Genomic DNA, 17725 nt, shown 5'->3' with positions numbered 1-17725 from the left:
GCTATGGCAAGATTAATCATTGATGAGGCATGGTGGAAATCGTAGTTTATTAAGGCCAAATGCTCTTTATTTCTGAGTTACAGTCCACCACGTACAAAGGCATTGTGTATTGTGAGGTAAAAAGTCATGCCCTCCCCCATATCGTTTTTTTTTTATAATACCAAACAAAAGTTTATATCTAAAACAGACTTGGAATGGAAAGAGAGTTCTTTGTTGTATTATTAAAGGTGCAGGGAGAAAAGGAAAGGAAATATTTCATGTCTCATTCCGAGGTCTCTTTACTTTTCTCTTCCAGAAAGTTCAGCAATACACAGTCATCGTTCAGGCCACAGATATGGAAGGAAATCTTAACTACGGTCTCTCAAACACAGCAACAGCCATCATTATGGTGACAGATGTGAACGACAACCCACCCGAATTCACCGCCAGTACTGTAAGTATCAATACATCAGCGCAATGATGTATGGACACACAACATGTTTGTCATTCATGGACATTTGATACGGCTGGTCTCCGTTTGTTGGTTTGGCAGATAGAGAGAAATTGATAGATAACTGTGTAACAAAGACTATCAGCAAACAAAAATGGAGGGGGTGAGAAATGATTCATGAAGAAACACAGCTATCTGGTTCCTGGTTTGTTTTGAGGCACTGAGAAAATGAAAAGATTATAGGAGTCATCGAGCTGTTCTCCTCTTGTAGCTGTTCTCCGCTTTTGTAGAGAACATCAACAACATCTTGGGTCTGCAGTTTTTGTTGTTGTTATTTCTATGTGGGTCTAAACCTTGTGGATGTAGAATGAAAAACCCAGAGCACCAAAAAATCTGATTAATGTGAGTTTTACTACACAGACATGGAAGAATTTATTTATTTATTTGTTTGTTTGTTTGTTTATTCCATTTATTTCATTTATTTATTTATTTCATTTATATCCCGCCTATCTGGTCGGGTCAGGACCACTCTAGGCAGCTAGGACCACTCTAAGAATAAAAAGAATGAGTCTTGTATGAGGCCAAGAGGTGAGTAAGATTATTCCATAGCTCTCCAGAAAGGTTGTAGTGGGCCAGAAAGATGTGTACTTTCTCCTGATCTTTAGCTGGGCTTCAAAGTGTATTTTGGGATGTAGAACATTTTCTGAGAGATGCAGTGATGCTGGAATGCCATTACTGGTGGTCAATGACATGTTAATCTATCCCTCCTCCACTGGTCAAACCAAGAGTTGCCTCATAATGGCATATTGATGCATAGATCTAGAAGCACAACCTACTGAAGCCTCCACAGCAGCTAAGAGCAACCTATGGTTTTCTTGATGATGTCAGTTTGCAATTTATATCAGAATTATCAGTGGCAAGTATGACAGAAGTTGCAGTTCAGTAACACCTGGAGCACCGCACTTTATCCATAACTGTGCCAGACCTTGATGAAAGCAACCATAGTCTGGTAAATCTGTTTTCTGTTTTCATTGTTAATCTTGGTATTCTTTACCAGGTATACAATGGCTGAAATCTTGTTGTGTAGTTATGCAAATGATATAACTTTCAGACATAAGAAATCTTTGTAGGCATTATCTATTGCATGATGCATCATGCAACTCAATGTTCAGCCAAAAATGTCTATAGAGAGTTCTTGGCCTACAGAAATTTGTGACCAAAAGTTACACGTTTTGCATAACTGCAACAGGATTTGGGCCAATGTATTTACTTAGCTTTAACATCACCTGCTTTTTTCCTCCCCAAAATGGGTTGCTCAAAGCAGTTTGTTATTATGTTCCATCAAGTAGCCCCCAACGTATGGTGACTCTATGAATGAATGATCTTCAAAATGTCCTGTCCTCCATTGCTCAGCTCCTGTAAGCTCAAGCCTGTGGCTTCATTTTGGAGTCAGTCCATTGCATATTTTGTCTTCATCTTTTCCTTCATCTTCCAGATGAAGATGATGACCTTAGGTCTTGAGGTAGGGAGTTCCACATACGAGGCGCAGCCAGTGAGAAAGCCCTGTTACAAACTGCTACCAGTCATGCCTCTGAAAACGAGTAGACAAGAGGGGGTCGGCAAGAGATCTTTTGAAATGGGCAGATTTGCATCAGAAAATTTACTCCTTAAAAGCCAAATCCTAAGCTATTTAAGTTATACTAACCAATACCTTGAACTGTCCTCAAGACTGAATTGGCAAGGGGTGCAGCTGAGGAAGTAAGGTGGTTCCCCTTGACATTTAGTCCAGTTGTGTCCGACTCTAGGGGGCAGTGATCATCCCTGTTTCCAAGCCGTAGAGTCAGCGTTTATCCATAGACAGTTTCCATGGTCACGTGGCCAGTGCGACTAGACACGGAATGTCATTACCTTCCCACCATGGTGGTACCTATTTATCTACTTGCATTTTTACATGCTTTTGAACTGCTAGGTTGGCAGGAGTTGGGAGAAGCGATGGGGGCTCACTCCATTGCGTGGATTCGATCTTACGACGGCTGGTCTTCTGACCTTGCAGCACAGAGGCTTCTGCGGTTCAACCCGCAGCGCCACCACGCCCCTTCTGAGGCAGTAAAGGGGACTCATAATCCCAAAATTTATCTTCAGTCAAAATTCTAGCAAAAACATTCTGCACTGGTTTCAGGGTCATCTCACTGCGGTAGTCCAACCAAGATGTAACTAACTGCACGTAGGATGCAAGTGGGCAAACAGCAACCATGGCCCCCTGTGTCTCTCTGATTTCCCTCATGTGAAGTAAAAAAACCAACAACCTCTATCCAAAATAACCAAGACAACAATTTTGAAAAGCCAGAAATGATTGCTCAGTATTTTCCAGTTATTGAAACATGGCTAGGAGCTCGGGTACTCATAGAATGGAAAATGGGCAGTGTACAGCCTTTGGACCTCCCCCTCCAAACTTGCCTATCCCTGCCTTAAAGGCTCAGAAACAAACCAGCATGCTGATTTGCTGACAAAAGAGTGTGAATGTCATAGCATCTTTATAAGTTACAACACTCATGAAATATTCCGGGCTGAGAGAAAATGAAAACGATTTGGTAAGCTTTGTGGTAGAGGCGAAATTTGAACCTGGGTCTCCTCAATTCTAACCACTGGGCTATTTTGTCTGTCACCTCACAGCCATACCTTTGTGCTCTTCCTCATCACAGAGGATGACACACAAGCCTGTAGCATTTATGGCTCAAAGCATTCAAATTCTCAAGGGGAAAGGAAGGTGGAGAGCTCTGAAAGCTTTCTGGTGCAAGAGGATATACTTCCTTTTAAACCATTGAGTGAATCATGGTGACATCTAGTGGGCAAGGTTTTTAAATCCAAATCTGCAGTGCTCCTACCTGAGGGATTATTTGTTTCCTGAATAAAGATGTTAAAAGCCGGATTTTTAAGCAGCTGTCAATTGACCAGTGCCTGTACTTATAACACTTTGAGTCATTGCTTGAATGTGCAAAAGGTTTAGGGGTGTGTGTGTCTCTTTTTGGAAGTCGTGTAGTGTAAACATGCCTCATTCTTGTCATTAGCTAATTCCCTGTTTAATTAGTTCAGTTTCTCTGCTGTCAGCCAAAGGCCATGGTAAAAAGCAAAAGACTCAGTTCATATCAAAGAAAGATGCCAACATCTGTAACAGTCTTTTAGCATAAGCATGGGTGTATAAAGTGATTTCCTCTGTGCTAGAAAACAAAAATAAAATGGTTGGTTGGTTGGTTGGTTGGTTGGTTGGTTGGTTGGTTGGTTGGTTGGTTGGTTGGTTGGTTGGTTGGTTGGTTGGTTGGTTGGTTGGTTGGTTGGTTGGTTGGTTGGTTGGTTGGTTGGTTGGTTGGTTGGTTGGTTGGTTGGTTGGTTGGTTGGTTGGTTGGTTGGTTGGTTGGTTGGTTGGTTGGTTGGTTGGTTGGTTGGTTGGTTGGTTGGTTGGTTGGTTGGTTGGTTGGTTGGTATACTTATATACTGCCCTATTAGTGTCCAGCTCTATTCCAGGCAGTGTACATGTAAAAACCAAACAAAAACGTATAATGGCATATCAAACATAATAAAAACCAAGCAACAATAGACTAAAATAGACAAGGCATTAAGCCCAGTGAAACCGAGCAGCAATACAGGGCAAGCAAGTTCAAAAGTGGCTGCCACCAAAGGTCTCCCAGAAGAGATGAGTTTTCAGCAGCCTCTTGAAGTTTGGAAGGGAAGAGGCCAGACACAGCTCCATTGGGAGGTGGTTCTAATTAATTGGTGCCACCACCGAGAAGTTCTGGCTTCTTGTCAAAAAATTTCTGGCCTCCTTCAGTGTGGCTATTGGAAGGACCATAGCCTGTGATGATCTGATGGCATGGGGAGAGGTGCTCTGACAAGTAAATATGTCATTGAAATTGACATGCTACAAAAGTTATTATCATTCAAGAATAATATTTCAGATAAATGGTACACATGTTCTAGCTGCAGCTAATGAAGAAGGTACCACCCAGTAAAGGCCTCTCTTGTCCCTCCTGTTTAATAGTAGATTATGGCAATCTCTAGTTATAGAGATTATTCAATTTCTAATTTTAAGATGAGTAAGACCCATCAAGACTCACTGCTTGAGTGGGAAGTCAACATCTTGTGTAAATCTGATTGATTCAGTGGGTATTCTGTAAATGAGACTAGTAGTTGGGGTTAGGCTTATATTTTGAACATCTGTAGGAAGCCTCTTATTTGCTGCAGTGAAGGAGTTGCTTTCTTTCTGATAGAAGGGACAGAAGAAGAAGAAGCGGAGCAAATTCTTTGCTACTTGACTGCACAATGACAGGGACTTTGGTGCTAAACTGCATGTTACGTCATGTCCATGTGTAATAAAACTCATCTTTTCTATGGAAACTATAGTTGGGAGATGAGGGAATGTTGTATAGGGAGTGCTGTCAGTTTGCAGTACAGAAAAAGAAGCTTTCCAGATTCTGGGATCATAACAATTTTCATCAAGAACCCAGAATGCTGTCATGTGGAAGAGATCAAAGTCTTGTTCCGTGGTGCCTTCAACCATACCTACATTACAGGGTCTAGTCCAGGATTTCAGCAAGATTTTTGACAAGGTCCCTCATTATATTCTTGTGGCCAGGCTGGTAAAATATGGGCTAGGTGGACCTATGGTTAGGTGGATTTATTGCTGGCTGAGTGCTTACTGACAGTTTCTCACCATCCTGGAGAGGAGGGTGACACGTGGTATCCTGCAGGGACCTGTTCTAGGCCTACTATTGCTCAATATCTTTATTAATGACTTAGATGAGGATATAGAGAGGATGCTTATTAAATCTGCAGATGACACCAAACTTGGAGGGGCTCTTAATACATCAGAAGACAGAATCAAGATTCAAAATGGCCTTAACAGAGGTCATATGGAAGATGGAGCAGGCTTGTTTTTGCAGCTCAAGGGGAGAGGAAAAGTAATAATGGATTCAAATCAAAAGGAATGATGTTTTGACTAAACATTAGGAAGAACTTCTTAACAATGAGAACCATTTGATGATGGGATCAGCTTCTTCAGAGGAGTGTGGATTCGCCTTCACTGGAGATTTTTAAGCGGAGTTTAGATGACCACTTGCACGGGATGATTTAAGGTGTGGATTTCCTGCATTGTGCGGGGGGCTGGACTCTATGACTCTTAGGGTCCTTTCCAGCTCGGCAGTCCTATGAGTCTGATTCTAGGGCGGTAGGGGAAATGTTCTAAGATGCTGAATGTTAAGCAAAACATTGTGCCAGAAATAGCAGTTTGACCATAGAACCAGTTACCTAGAGGCATGTTCATAAGCTCTCACTCAGCAAAGGTCTTCAAATAGAGCCTGGAGGGCCATCAGCTGGGGATGATCTAGTTTGGAACAGTGTGCATTACACACAAGTAGGACTACTTGTTCTAAAAATTCCCTTGCCACTTTTTTATTAGATCAGGAGAGCGGAAAAGGATACTTGAAACTTGTTTCCACACGCATACATATACATACATACATACATACATACATACATACATACATACATACATACATACATACATACATACATACATACATACATACATAATATCCTCCACCATTCTCATGAAAGTTGAACACACACACACACACACACACACACACACACACACACACACAAACATCCCAGATCTGGGTTTCTAGTGCCAAACTGGGGAAACCTAGTGTGCGCAGAAAAGAACAGATGGATCTTAATTCGACTCCATCTCTTTCTTTGCTGACAACTGCTCTCCCCACCCCCACCCCTGCCATCATCCTTGATGATGCTTTGCAAGGAAGAAGGGATTCCTTGGGCTTGGTTTCATATTGCTGCATTGTAATGTATTGTTTCCTCCTGAGAGATTCATGCATACTGTTGCAGCGTCCTTCCCAATAAACCAATCTGGAGGCACAGCCTGCACCCAAATGCCCCATGAGAATGGGGAGTTTTTGCATGCAGCCCCTGAAGGCCTTAAGCTCACCAAGACATCTGTCCCTAAAATCCAGCTAAACGGATCAGAGAACTGTAGCCTTCCCATCGAGCAGGAATAAAAAGGACAACTCAACCAATTTTTCTAAATTCAGGAACAGAGCAGAAAGTTTCTGCAAGGTCCAGGAACCACTTCGCACTCACCCAACTTGCTCTTTTCCATAATTCAGACCTGAGGGTATTTTACAGTTATATAAACCACTGCTCTTTAGTGAAACTGACCTTTGAAATAAATCAGCTCCCTGGGTTATAGTCAGAAATCCATTTCAGATGGGCACAAAACTAGAGGCAATATTAAAAGCTTAGACCTCTGTGTGTTTACTCAGAAGTAAGTCCCACTGTATACTCTGGGAATTAATCCTTGGTAAGCATGTCTGGGGCTGCAGTCTCAAGCATCTGTCTCAGATGTTAACACTACAGGTCTTAAACATGATCAAAGAGGAGCAGAATTGGCGACTCTCACCTTATCCCAATTACTGGATAGTTGTTGTTTTCAGCAGCTACAGTAGAACCAGTTATGGGAGGGGGGCAGGGGGAGTGTCTATCCAAAAGGCACAGTCTGCACCCCAAAGATCCAGGGTTCTCTTATCTGCAGTTCCAGGTAGGGCTGGAAAGGGCTGCCACCTGAAACGGAGGAGAGATCTTTGCATCCTAAGGACATGAGGTTCATTCTTTGGCATCTCCAGGTATGGTTAATGCCACACACTTGTCTAAAACACCCGAGAGCCACTGCCAGGGGCTTTGCTGGGCTTTTTCAGCATGGAAGATGTTCTTATTTTAAACTCCTAGCATTGAAAGCAGTGAGTGGGCGGAATGAGCTTCACCACCCCCAGTTTAGCATGACTGAGAGCCATTATGCAAATATTAGACAGTTTGCTTCTACAAATTTGCTAGTTACAGTTGTACCTCTACGGGGGGCTCCAAGTATCTGATTACTGTTATAGTTACACACTTCTCTCTTGAATTGCATGGGTTTGAGGAGCACAGTTTTAGTTATACACAGATTTTTTTTTCAATTAATAAATAAATATTCATGAAATGCACTGCAATTGTTCTCCAGGATGTGGCCTGGTCTTGAACTTACTGAGACCCCTGTTGTTGGCAGTGTGGAGGTCCCTGGTCCAATGGTGTCAGCCCAGGTGGCCCCCTCTCCTGTCATGGTGGTTCCCTGTGGTGACAGGGGTGGGTGCTCTGGCATGCTAGGAGGCTGAAATAGGTTGGGGACAGTCGTAAGATCATAAGAACCTAAGAAGAGCCCTGCAGGATCAGGCCAAGGGCCCATCTAGTCCAGCTTCCTGTATCTCACAGTGGCCCCACCAGATGCCTCTGGGAGCACATGAATCACAGCAGTGTGCTGCTGTGTTTGGGAGCAGAAGGAGGAGAGATTGTGTGTGTGTGTGTGTGTGTGTGTGAGAGAGAGAGAGAGAGAGAGAGAGAATATCAACTGTTCATGATTTGTACTCACATTTTTTTGGGGGGGGGCATAAGAGTTACATACAGATTTTGAACTACATGGGGGTCCGGCACCGCTAATTCCAGAATTGTTGAAGGGAGAAGTGTAATTATAAAGCAGCTCTTTACTTTTTGGTTTACCACCAGGAATTGAAATAGTTTCTGTTTTAAAATAGTTTCCAATAACTATACGAGGAAATAATGATGCCTCAAAAGGAGTTGAGTTACCCCTCTTGGGGTTACAGGTCTAATATAGCTTAGCTTCATTGTTACAAAAAATATGAATTAATTAGAAACAACTGATTGTTATCAATTAGTTCCACACCTGGCATCACCACAGACCTGAAATGTCATGAGTGAAATCTTTCACTGGTGATATCAGTGTATTTCCACTGTAATGGGGAGGCAAGGGAGGATGGAACCCGCAATCAGCAGAAACATTCTCTGTTGGCAGAAATCTATCACCACTCCAGTTTAAGTCTGACATATCTGAGAATTAGAATTGCCCTGCCCTGCAATCCAGTTTTTCCAATCCAGAATCCCACTGATGTTTGCCTAAGGTTTGCAAAACTTGCTGTAGCTCATTGCAGCTACTTGATGATTTGCAGGGGCACATCTCGGTTGCTCAGCCAAACACATGACTGATGATGTCATGGAACACCTCATCAGTTAGCAACATCAGTGGCAGAAGGACTGGTTATTTCATTTTGCTTTCCTTAAAGTAAAGGACAAGGGTTTCCACATTCAGTGAATGCTGCCATGCAAGGCTTTTTGAAGTCAGCTGTTCTCTGCAGTTTCAAGATAGTGTTGTCTGTTCTGAGTGGCAGCTGTTGTCCAAGATCACAGGTAAGAGTCCTTTCTATCCCATTTTTACCTGTTTTTTTTTAAACTACTGATGCCAAGGATTCAGTATTTTAGCATTGCCCCCACTTAACTACTAAAGATTGCTATCTCCCAACAGTCAAGTGTATAAATCCCTGACATATGGATCAAGGAATATGATCAGCTTACAAACCTATTGCAAAGTAGCAACATTAACCTTCTGGGAAAGCATGCAGCTTAGCAGAAAGGCACAATCTTCCCATCCGAAAGATTTGGGGTTCCGTCTTTGGCATCTCTGAGTATGGATGGAAAATATACCTCCCGGAAGCCCTGGGGGATCTCTGCTGAAGTCAGTGTACACAGTGCAGTCCAAAGGTGTGACTTGGGATAAAACAGCTTCTCCATTTAGTCCAAAGGGTAATAATAAGACAGTAGAGGTCATGGACGCTTCCTCTACTGCCTGCATCACATCACCTGCACCCCCTGGGCACGCCACCTCCTCCTGAAGCAGAATTTGTTTCATCTACCAGAGAACTCCACAATCCTTTAAAACAATCCTGTACAGTGGGGTCTTGACTTGAGAACTTAATCCGTATTGGAAGGCGGTTCTCAAGTCAAAAAGTTCTCAAGTCAAATCTGCATTTCCCATAGGAATGCATTGAAAACCATTTGATCCATATCTGCTCTTTTCCGTCCATAGAAACTAATGGGAAGCTGCTATTCCGCCTTCAACCACTAGAGGGGGATATTTTGTTTCTTTTTTTCTTAGGTCAAGAAAGGTTCAGGGAAGGCAGGGAAAATACAGTCCAGGCAGGACAGTACCAGGCAGTCCGAAGACTGTCTCCCAATCCACTCTCTTAAATGCTGGGAGGAGTGAGGAAGCAGACAGGCACCCTTTTCACTGGCCAACAGTTAACTGAAAGTTCACATTTTGCACTTTCCCTGCCTCCCACGTGGGTTTTTTTTCAGTTCGTAACTCAAATCTAAGTACTTAAGTCAAGTCAATATTTTCCTATGAGAGTGGTTCTTAAGTCAAAATGTTCTTAACTCAAGCCGTTCTTAAGTCAAGACCCCACTGTACTGGGTTACGAGGAGAGAAAGAACAATGGCAATGGAGGCTTGTACTTGGAATGGCACCAAAGGAAAGAGAGATCAGGGGCTGGATTCGGCACTAAAGCAGGCAACCACACAACCCATTGTGCTCTCAAATTACCTGCCAATCAAAGCGGCTGGCCCGAGGCTTTAATAGTTTCAGGATAGAAATGCAGCCCAGGAGGACATAGCGTTACACCGCTGCAACAACTTCCGTGGTCTACAGCAGGAGTTAAGGTCACTTCAGTTTAGTTAACAGCTGGATTGGAGCAAAGGAAAGCAGTAGTGTAGTGGTTGGCAGGAATTGCTGTGGCTCTGTGGAAGTAGACCCCCCAATTTGTCTGTGCGTGCTGCCTTAGATGAGCAGAGATGAGAAATGGATGTGTGAGCTGCAGAGTTGCAAAATGAAGTTAATGTTGCAGAGTTTTGAAACTCTGGTTAAATTCCTCTAGCTGCACAGCAGAAGTACAGGGATTCACAGAACAGAATAGCTTTGAGATCTCCAGAGTAGTCCACTTCTTTTCTCATTAGCTGGCACTTACAGTCTCAATAACTCACTCAGCGATATTTGTAAGAGAAAGAATAAAAGGTTTCATTCCTTACAATAGAACAGATCAAACAGCAAACTGACAAACACAACTGCTTTCCACAAGAGGCTTCAGCACACTCTAGAGAGGGAAAAAGCTCTGAGCAGAGAGGCGGCACTCTCATTGAAGGGAATGATTGGTTAGTGCTGCATGGACTGACAGTCACCCCAGCCCTGAAAGGTCCCTCCCAGCCAAGCCTACCAAAGGCAGCATGCGAAGTTGCAAAAACAGTTTAGCACTGAAGATGGGCAGAGATCTGTGAAATCTGGCTGCATAAAGGTCCTCATTTTCCCATCATCAAGTCCATTCTTTGTATGTTCCATGTGTTCTGTTGTATTTTTATAGCAATACTGTATCATTAAAGTGTACCTGTGTATTTTTAAAATGGGTGCAATAACGAATACATGTCTTTATTGACTAAAACCTCCCTCCCTCCCCCCTCTCTCTATCTACCTATCTACCTATCTACCTATCTACCTATCTACCTATCTACCTATCTACCTATCTACCTATCTATCTACCTATCTATCTACCTATCTATCTATCTATCTATCTATCTATCTATCTATCTATCTATCTATCTATCTATCTATCTATCTATCTATCTATCTATCTATCTATCTATCTATCTATCTATCTATCTATCTATCTATCTATCATCTATCTATCATCTATCTATCTATCATCTATCTATCTATCTATCTATCTATCTATCTATCTATCTATCTATCTATCTATCTATCTATCTATCTATCTATCTATGAGGGAGACCCAGAGGATCCCAGGTTCATGCCATTGCCCCATGCTATCCATCCAAATTATCTCCTGAATGATCTCTCCATTATTCACACCATCTGGCAGCTACTGTGAAGCCCTGCCAGGGTCACCAATGGAGGTGGAGGAAGAGAAGACAACAGGAGGGGCTTTCCTGGAGGATGGGAAGGGCAGGGAACCTCCTGGAAAGGGCAAGGCTAAGGGTCAAGGGCAAGAGTCCAAGGAATCTAGAAGGGAAGAGGGAGGCCCTGAGGGTATAAAGGGGAAGGAGAAGGCAGTGAGAGTGGCGGTAAGTAACACATGTCCATTTGAAAAATGCATGAGTACACAGTGAGTATGTTGTCGGGGTGAAAAATAGTATTCTGTGCTGCAGAAGTGAACCTGGTCATTTGTGTACATTTCTCAAATGGATGGTTTTCATATGTGTGGGAAAGTAGGCATTGCTGGACATAGATTGCACTCAGTTCTGTGTTTAGTTTGGGAAGTGCCTAGAATAAATCCATTTTAAAAAAAACACACACACACACCACACTCAAACATTAGTTAACACATTTCAAATGCTTTCAGGCTAAAAAGATGGACACCAGGTCAACATGGTGTCGTAAAGACTTCAGAGCTAAATGAGGAGCTAAGGAGAATCTGTGGTCTGAGGTAAATATCTCTAAACTGACATAACAAATGATGGTTTTTGCTTTTAATGAAACAATGAGTTTAGGAGATCCAAGTGAGGAGGCAGGAGAGTGTCTGTTTGAGAGAGATAAAGAACTAATTATCTTATTATGTAAATTTGTATATGTTTGTCAGTTGCACACACATACATAAAAGCACCCATGCTCAAAGAATCATTCCAGCCTTATTCTCCTCAGGTCCTCCTTTCCTGTTAATTCTCACAAACAAAAACTACATCTCCCAGAATACCAGAGCCGCCATGCCAGTAGTTATGCTGGCTAGGGGATTCTGGGAGCTGCAGTTCAAGAACATTAATTGCTATGATTAATTATGCAATATTCCCATCTCTAGAAAAAAACGGAGCCATAAATGTTCCTCAGACATATTCTTCTCTCTCTCTCTCTCTCTCTCTCTTTTCCCCCTCATTCTTGTATATAACCAGATGATAATATCTAGCACCTGGAGAGTTAATTTTAAAGCAATTATTTGAAATAACTACCCCATGTAGTTCATTACTCTTATAGTTACATTTTAAGCATCTCATATTTCCATTCTCATTTGTTTACATGCTGTCAGCTAGCTTCCAACTAATTTTATGAGTTAATGACCTCCAAAACATCTTGTCTTCAACAGCTCTGCTGAGATTTTGCAAACTAAAGGCCATGGTTCCTTTAATGAGTCAATCCATCTCAGGTTCCACCTTCCTCTTTTTCTATTGCCTTCCAATTTACCCAGAATTCTTGCCTTTTCCACTGAGCGTTCTCATGGTATTTCCAAGGCATGATAGCTTTTTACACAAAAACATCAGAGACATTTTGAACAGGCTGCTGGCCTTTCTGCAGTTCTAAGATTGTTGATGTTGCTGCTGCTGCTGTTATTATTTATCAAGGCTACTTTACATCAACGAAAGTAAAACAGAAGAGTTAGAGCAGTAGCACACAAAAAGTGACTTTGTCCCTTATTATGCTAGAATAGTCCCTTATTTATGCCTTAGCTATTGCCAAAAAAAATTGCAAATAACTTCTTATGTGTAACCAGTTATTTCCAAGCTCTGATAAACTCTGATATCAAGCATTCATTTAATAGTCTGGAGATTAATCAAACAGGACTCTAGTTGCATAGATAGTGAAGGGACAGGGGCTGCAACCTGATATAAATCCACTCCGGCTTTTATCCTGAATTTTAAAGGAGCTATCCCAGGTGCTGGACCATGTTCCCAAAACACTTATGATGACTCCCATAAAGTGCAGAATGAAAACCAAAGTGAATTTACAGCTCCTCCAAAATTGGAATCACCCAGGACCCCTGCCCTGGACTTAAATACAGGATGAAAGGGTATTCCTTTACCTGCAAGGCAATCCTGATGTTATGAAAGGAAATCACTGCGATGAAAGACGTTCCATATCTGATGAAGTAAATACAGTTTTCCCAACTGAAAGATCACACTGAAGTATAACTGGTTTGGGGGGTACTTTCGGCACAACAGACTTTTTGTGGTTTCTAGCTATCCGTGGACTTCCTGTCATGTGTAAAGGCTTAATCAGAGAGGAAGGGGAGCGAAAGGGAGAGCTACATCCACAGACATCTCAGACAAAGTCTATTTTTATCATATTCAATCAGGAACAATCAAGCAAGCAAGAGGAGATGCAGACAAATTTGCATGATCAGACTTCTGTGTCTTAAATGTTAATTAAAAGTTAGCTTCGATTTGCCTACTGTGCAAAACTTATATATATAATTGCAGTAGCCCGTATAAGAGAAGTATTATGTAGCCAAGCTGAAGTGTTTGTGATTAGCAGAGCAGTGGTTTCTGGTGAGAGGTGGGTTGGACGAACCCTTGCAATCAATTTCATCTTTTCAAAAAAATAAAAAATAAAGCTAACGTGTTCAGCTTCTTTAAACCTTAGGAGGTCTTATTAAAAGCTACTTTAAATTTTGCCCTTTGGCATTGCTTTGAGATAGTCCCATTGAGTGCTGCTGAATTCAAAGAAGAAAGGAGACTGTTTGAAAAGCAGGGGGGTTCTCAGCTGGTGCTACGCCTTGTCACCACGTGCGTTCTGTTCAATGAGTCTGCAGGAGAGAGGACCGTATTGTTATGAAGCCATAAGGAGGAGTCTAAGTCAGAAGGAAAGGGAGAGGTGCATCTTCACCTATGTCCACAACTTCTCAGTCTGGATAGCTAAGATGAAGAAAAAGATAGCAGCCAGCCAGTTGGTGTGCAGAAAGCCAATTAACTGGGGGTGGGATCTTTCTTCTGCACTAGGGATGCCGAAGTTAACTTCGCCATTTCAAATGGCAACAGATTAACTGAGAAGGAGCAGAGGAAGCTATGTGGCATGCGGCTGTTTCTTCCGAGATCTTGCTGACACCTCCGGTATTTACCAACTGAGGCACCTGCCTTACTCTGGCTAATGGCAGCACCAGGCCTGCCTCTGAGCACCAGATGTTGCCGAAAAACACACAAACAGTAAAAGTGATCATCACAATTATATTCTGCCTAGATCCCTGGCAGAGGTGTCTGGGTATCTATTGCTAGAATTCAGATTTTTAGAATTAGAGCTTTGAAGTAATACAGTACAATTAAATTTACCTGTGATATGTTACTTTTGGAATAGGCATATTACTTGCATTGTTACTTTTAAATAGTAATGTAGCAAAGAATAACAGCCCTAGCTTTTAGTGGGTCATGTTTTTATACTCAAGAAATACTTTTTAAAAATCAAAAGCAAGCAAAAAGTAACCTGTTATTTTTATAACTTTTGTAGTGAATGAGAAAGAACAATGTAAGTAAGTACCAGGACAATGATCCAGAGCACCTTCATTCATTCATTTCCTTGTAAAGGAAATGCATAACTTATTAATGATTTTTTAGAAAGAGGGGCCAAATGTTTAAAATATGCTCCTCTGTTTTGCCCAGGCCAGAGATCTCTTCCTCTGGAGGTCTGCATTCATAGTGAATCCAGCACAGTTTCCCTTGCCTGGTGCCAGGTACACTTCCTTAATTTCCCATGCATGCCAATTAAATACAAACAACCCATCCTGGAAATTGCAAATCGGTTGAGTCTTGTTTGAATAAGGAATTCAGCACTTTTCAACTGAAATGGACTTTTCTGCTCTTAATTGCATTTCAGGGTTTTTACAGAAGCTTCCCTCATAAATAATTAAATGGGGCAAAAAGTGTTGGTTCAGCAGCAGTGAGGGAGTAAGCAAGGCGAAGGTGGGGGGGCTGTTTTTTCATGGCTGAGGCCAGGCCATATAGAAAATTCTGCTTCCTTCCCATTGCTTCCTGTATTGGATCTCTCTGCGGATTGTCTTCTCGGGGTTCATCAAGAAAATCATCCCCAACCAATCTATCACTTTAGAAGGTAGCTCTCTTTTTCTAAGAGGTTTTTCTATGAGAAAAGAAGACTGAGGAGAGATATGATTGTTGTTGCTTAGTCGATAAGTTGTCTGATTCTTTGTGACCCCATGGATCAGAGCACGCCAGGCCCTCCTGTCTTCCACTGCCTCCCGGAGTTGGGTCAAATTCATGCTGGTCGCTTCAATGACGCCGTCCAACCATCTCGTCCTCTGTCGTCCCCTTCTCCTCTTGCCTTCACACTTTCCTAACATCAGGGTCTTTTCCAGGGAGTCTTCTCTTCTCATGAAATGGCCAAAGTATTGGAGCCTCAGCATCAGGATCTGTCCTTCCAGTGAGCACTGAGGGTTGATTTCCTTCAGAATGGATAGGTTTGTTCTCCTTACAGTCCAGGGGACTCTCAAGAGTCTCCTCCAGCACCACTATTCAAAAGTATGAATTTTTCAGCGGTCAGCCTTCTTTATGGTCTCACTTCCATACATCACCATAGGAAAAACCATAGCTTTGACTATGCGTACTTTTGTTGATATGATAGCATGGTAACTGGGGGTGGTGGTGGAATATTTTACATGCATTACCAGAATTGGCCACTAGAGGGTGGGAAAGATCGTGTCACTAACAAGTATTCCTAGCACAGTCTCTGGCTCTCTCTAGTGGCCGGTTCTGACATTACATGTAAAAACAGGTTTTTTTTCTGAATTTTTTTTTCTTTTACTATTTCTAATATTTGCAGACCATGGATAAGTGACAATGTGAATATTGATCCTGCAAATACAGGTGTCATATCGTACTTCTATGCAGGTTGGTTCCCTCTCTCCCCTGCAGATGTTTTGCTGAATGTACGGACATTGGTAGGGTGGAGACACCAAAACATGCATTAGGATCAGCAGCTATAACCTGACTTTATATCTGTGCATTCAGTCTATTTGTAGAGGATTGTCTAAAATGAGCTCAGCATTAGACATGGGACTTTCAGGTCAGAGTGAATGAAAAACAACATGGAAAAAGATCCTAAGGTCATTTTCAGCTTCTTCCGTCATGTTCCAAAAGGGAGCCTCAGAAATGCAAATTATTTGTTATTGTTGTTTAGTCGTTAAGTCATGTCCAACTCTTCATGACCCCATGGACCAGAGCACGCCAGGCCCTCCTATCTTCCACTGCATCCTGAAGTTGGGTTAATTATCTATTTAGACAAATAACAGGGACAGAGATCATCATCTATGGTTCCATTTTTCATTCCTTCATTCATGTTGCCTTACAGTGATACAGTAGGACCTCCATATCCATGGGACTGGTATCCACAGCTTCACTTATTCAGTCTGAAAATATTAAAAATATTAAAAGAAAAAAACAGAAACACATGTTTCCACAGTGTAATTACCTGCACTGGACATTTGAGGGAGCCATAGACCATGTTATGTGTAAGGTTCACCATTATCCACAGTTTTTGGCATCCACAAGGAGGCTTGGAACCAAACCCCTGCATATATGGAGGTCCTACTGTATTTTAATAGTATCCCCTGCTCTTCCCTCTCTGTCTCCTTATTGAGCCACTGCTACAGCTCATATGTTCCTCAGCTCCTTGCCCAGCTGTGTCACTAGTATTGTATCCATCCTTGCTCAACCAGCCCTGGGGGGGCAGTAGGGGGAGGAACTGCTCAAATATCAGTCATTAAGATAATGGAAGGGATCTTGTTGAAACACATCCTTGAAAAGAAAAGCCATGGAAATGTCTTAGCTGGATGTGATCCATTGCAAACAGATGGCATCATTTAGGGGGAAAGTGAGTTGTCTAGATAATTCTCAGATCTTAAGAAGCATCTTTGCCAAAACCTCTATTGATTGATTTCTTTGGACTGTCATATTTCGACAACATTTGAGTGCTGTTTTGTAGAAATGTGAGCCACATTCCTCGAGCGATGATATTTTAGCCAGGTAAAAGATAATGTATATGATAAAGCATTTGGAGGCAATGGCTCTTTTCCAGTTTCTATAATAATACAAAACAACACCACAATGTTTGGTACACCATGGCTTTTAATGCAATCAATATTAGTGGTTAGAAGGGAGAGTGACACCTCAATAGCTGAGTGTGTACTTTGGATGCAGAAGGTCTGAGATTTGATTTCTTAAGACTAGGAAAGGTTCCAACTGAAATTTTAGAGAATCAATATAGATGGTGCTGCCCTAAAGAGATTACTAGTATGTATAAGCTAGCTTTTTATATTCTGCTGTGGTTGTCAATTCTGAAAAACTCTTTCAGAACCGTTGGGTTCTTTTGTGGCATTATTTCTAAAGTTGCTAGCCCAAGACATAAGCAAGTCATTGGATTCAACAACATCTACAAAAGTTGTGTTTTTGCACCTCCTCAGACTCCATGAAAGAAGAGTTATCTTGAGAATCTGTGAATTTGCAAGGTAGCTTACAGGTTGCTTCTGAGAAATAAAGTGTCCACCAAACATTATGTATGTATTAAAACGTAAATGGTGGAAATGCACAGAATTTTTTAAAAAATACACAGAGACACTTTACTTA

The 17725-nt window shown here is 41.8% G+C and overlaps 1 protein-coding gene across 8 annotated transcripts in view; it reads left to right on the top strand.

Moving 5' to 3' along the window:
• The window catches only part of CDH4 (cadherin 4), a 954442-nt gene that overhangs the window by 867069 nt on the left and 69648 nt on the right, over nucleotides 1–17725 (top strand). For all 8 annotated transcript variants that reach the window (XM_072996786.2, XM_078392123.1, XM_072996789.2 and 5 more), the window contains one exon: nucleotides 296–433. In XM_072996786.2, the coding sequence (XP_072852887.2) occupies nucleotides 296–433 (138 nt within the window). The remainder of the gene's footprint in view (nucleotides 1–295; nucleotides 434–17725) is intronic.

Source organism: Pogona vitticeps, chromosome 4, assembly GCF_051106095.1.
Source record: "Pogona vitticeps strain Pit_001003342236 chromosome 4, PviZW2.1, whole genome shotgun sequence".
In the NCBI taxonomy this organism is placed as follows: Eukaryota; Metazoa; Chordata; class Lepidosauria; order Squamata; family Agamidae; genus Pogona; species Pogona vitticeps.
This window is presented reverse-complemented; position numbering and strand designations above follow the sequence as displayed.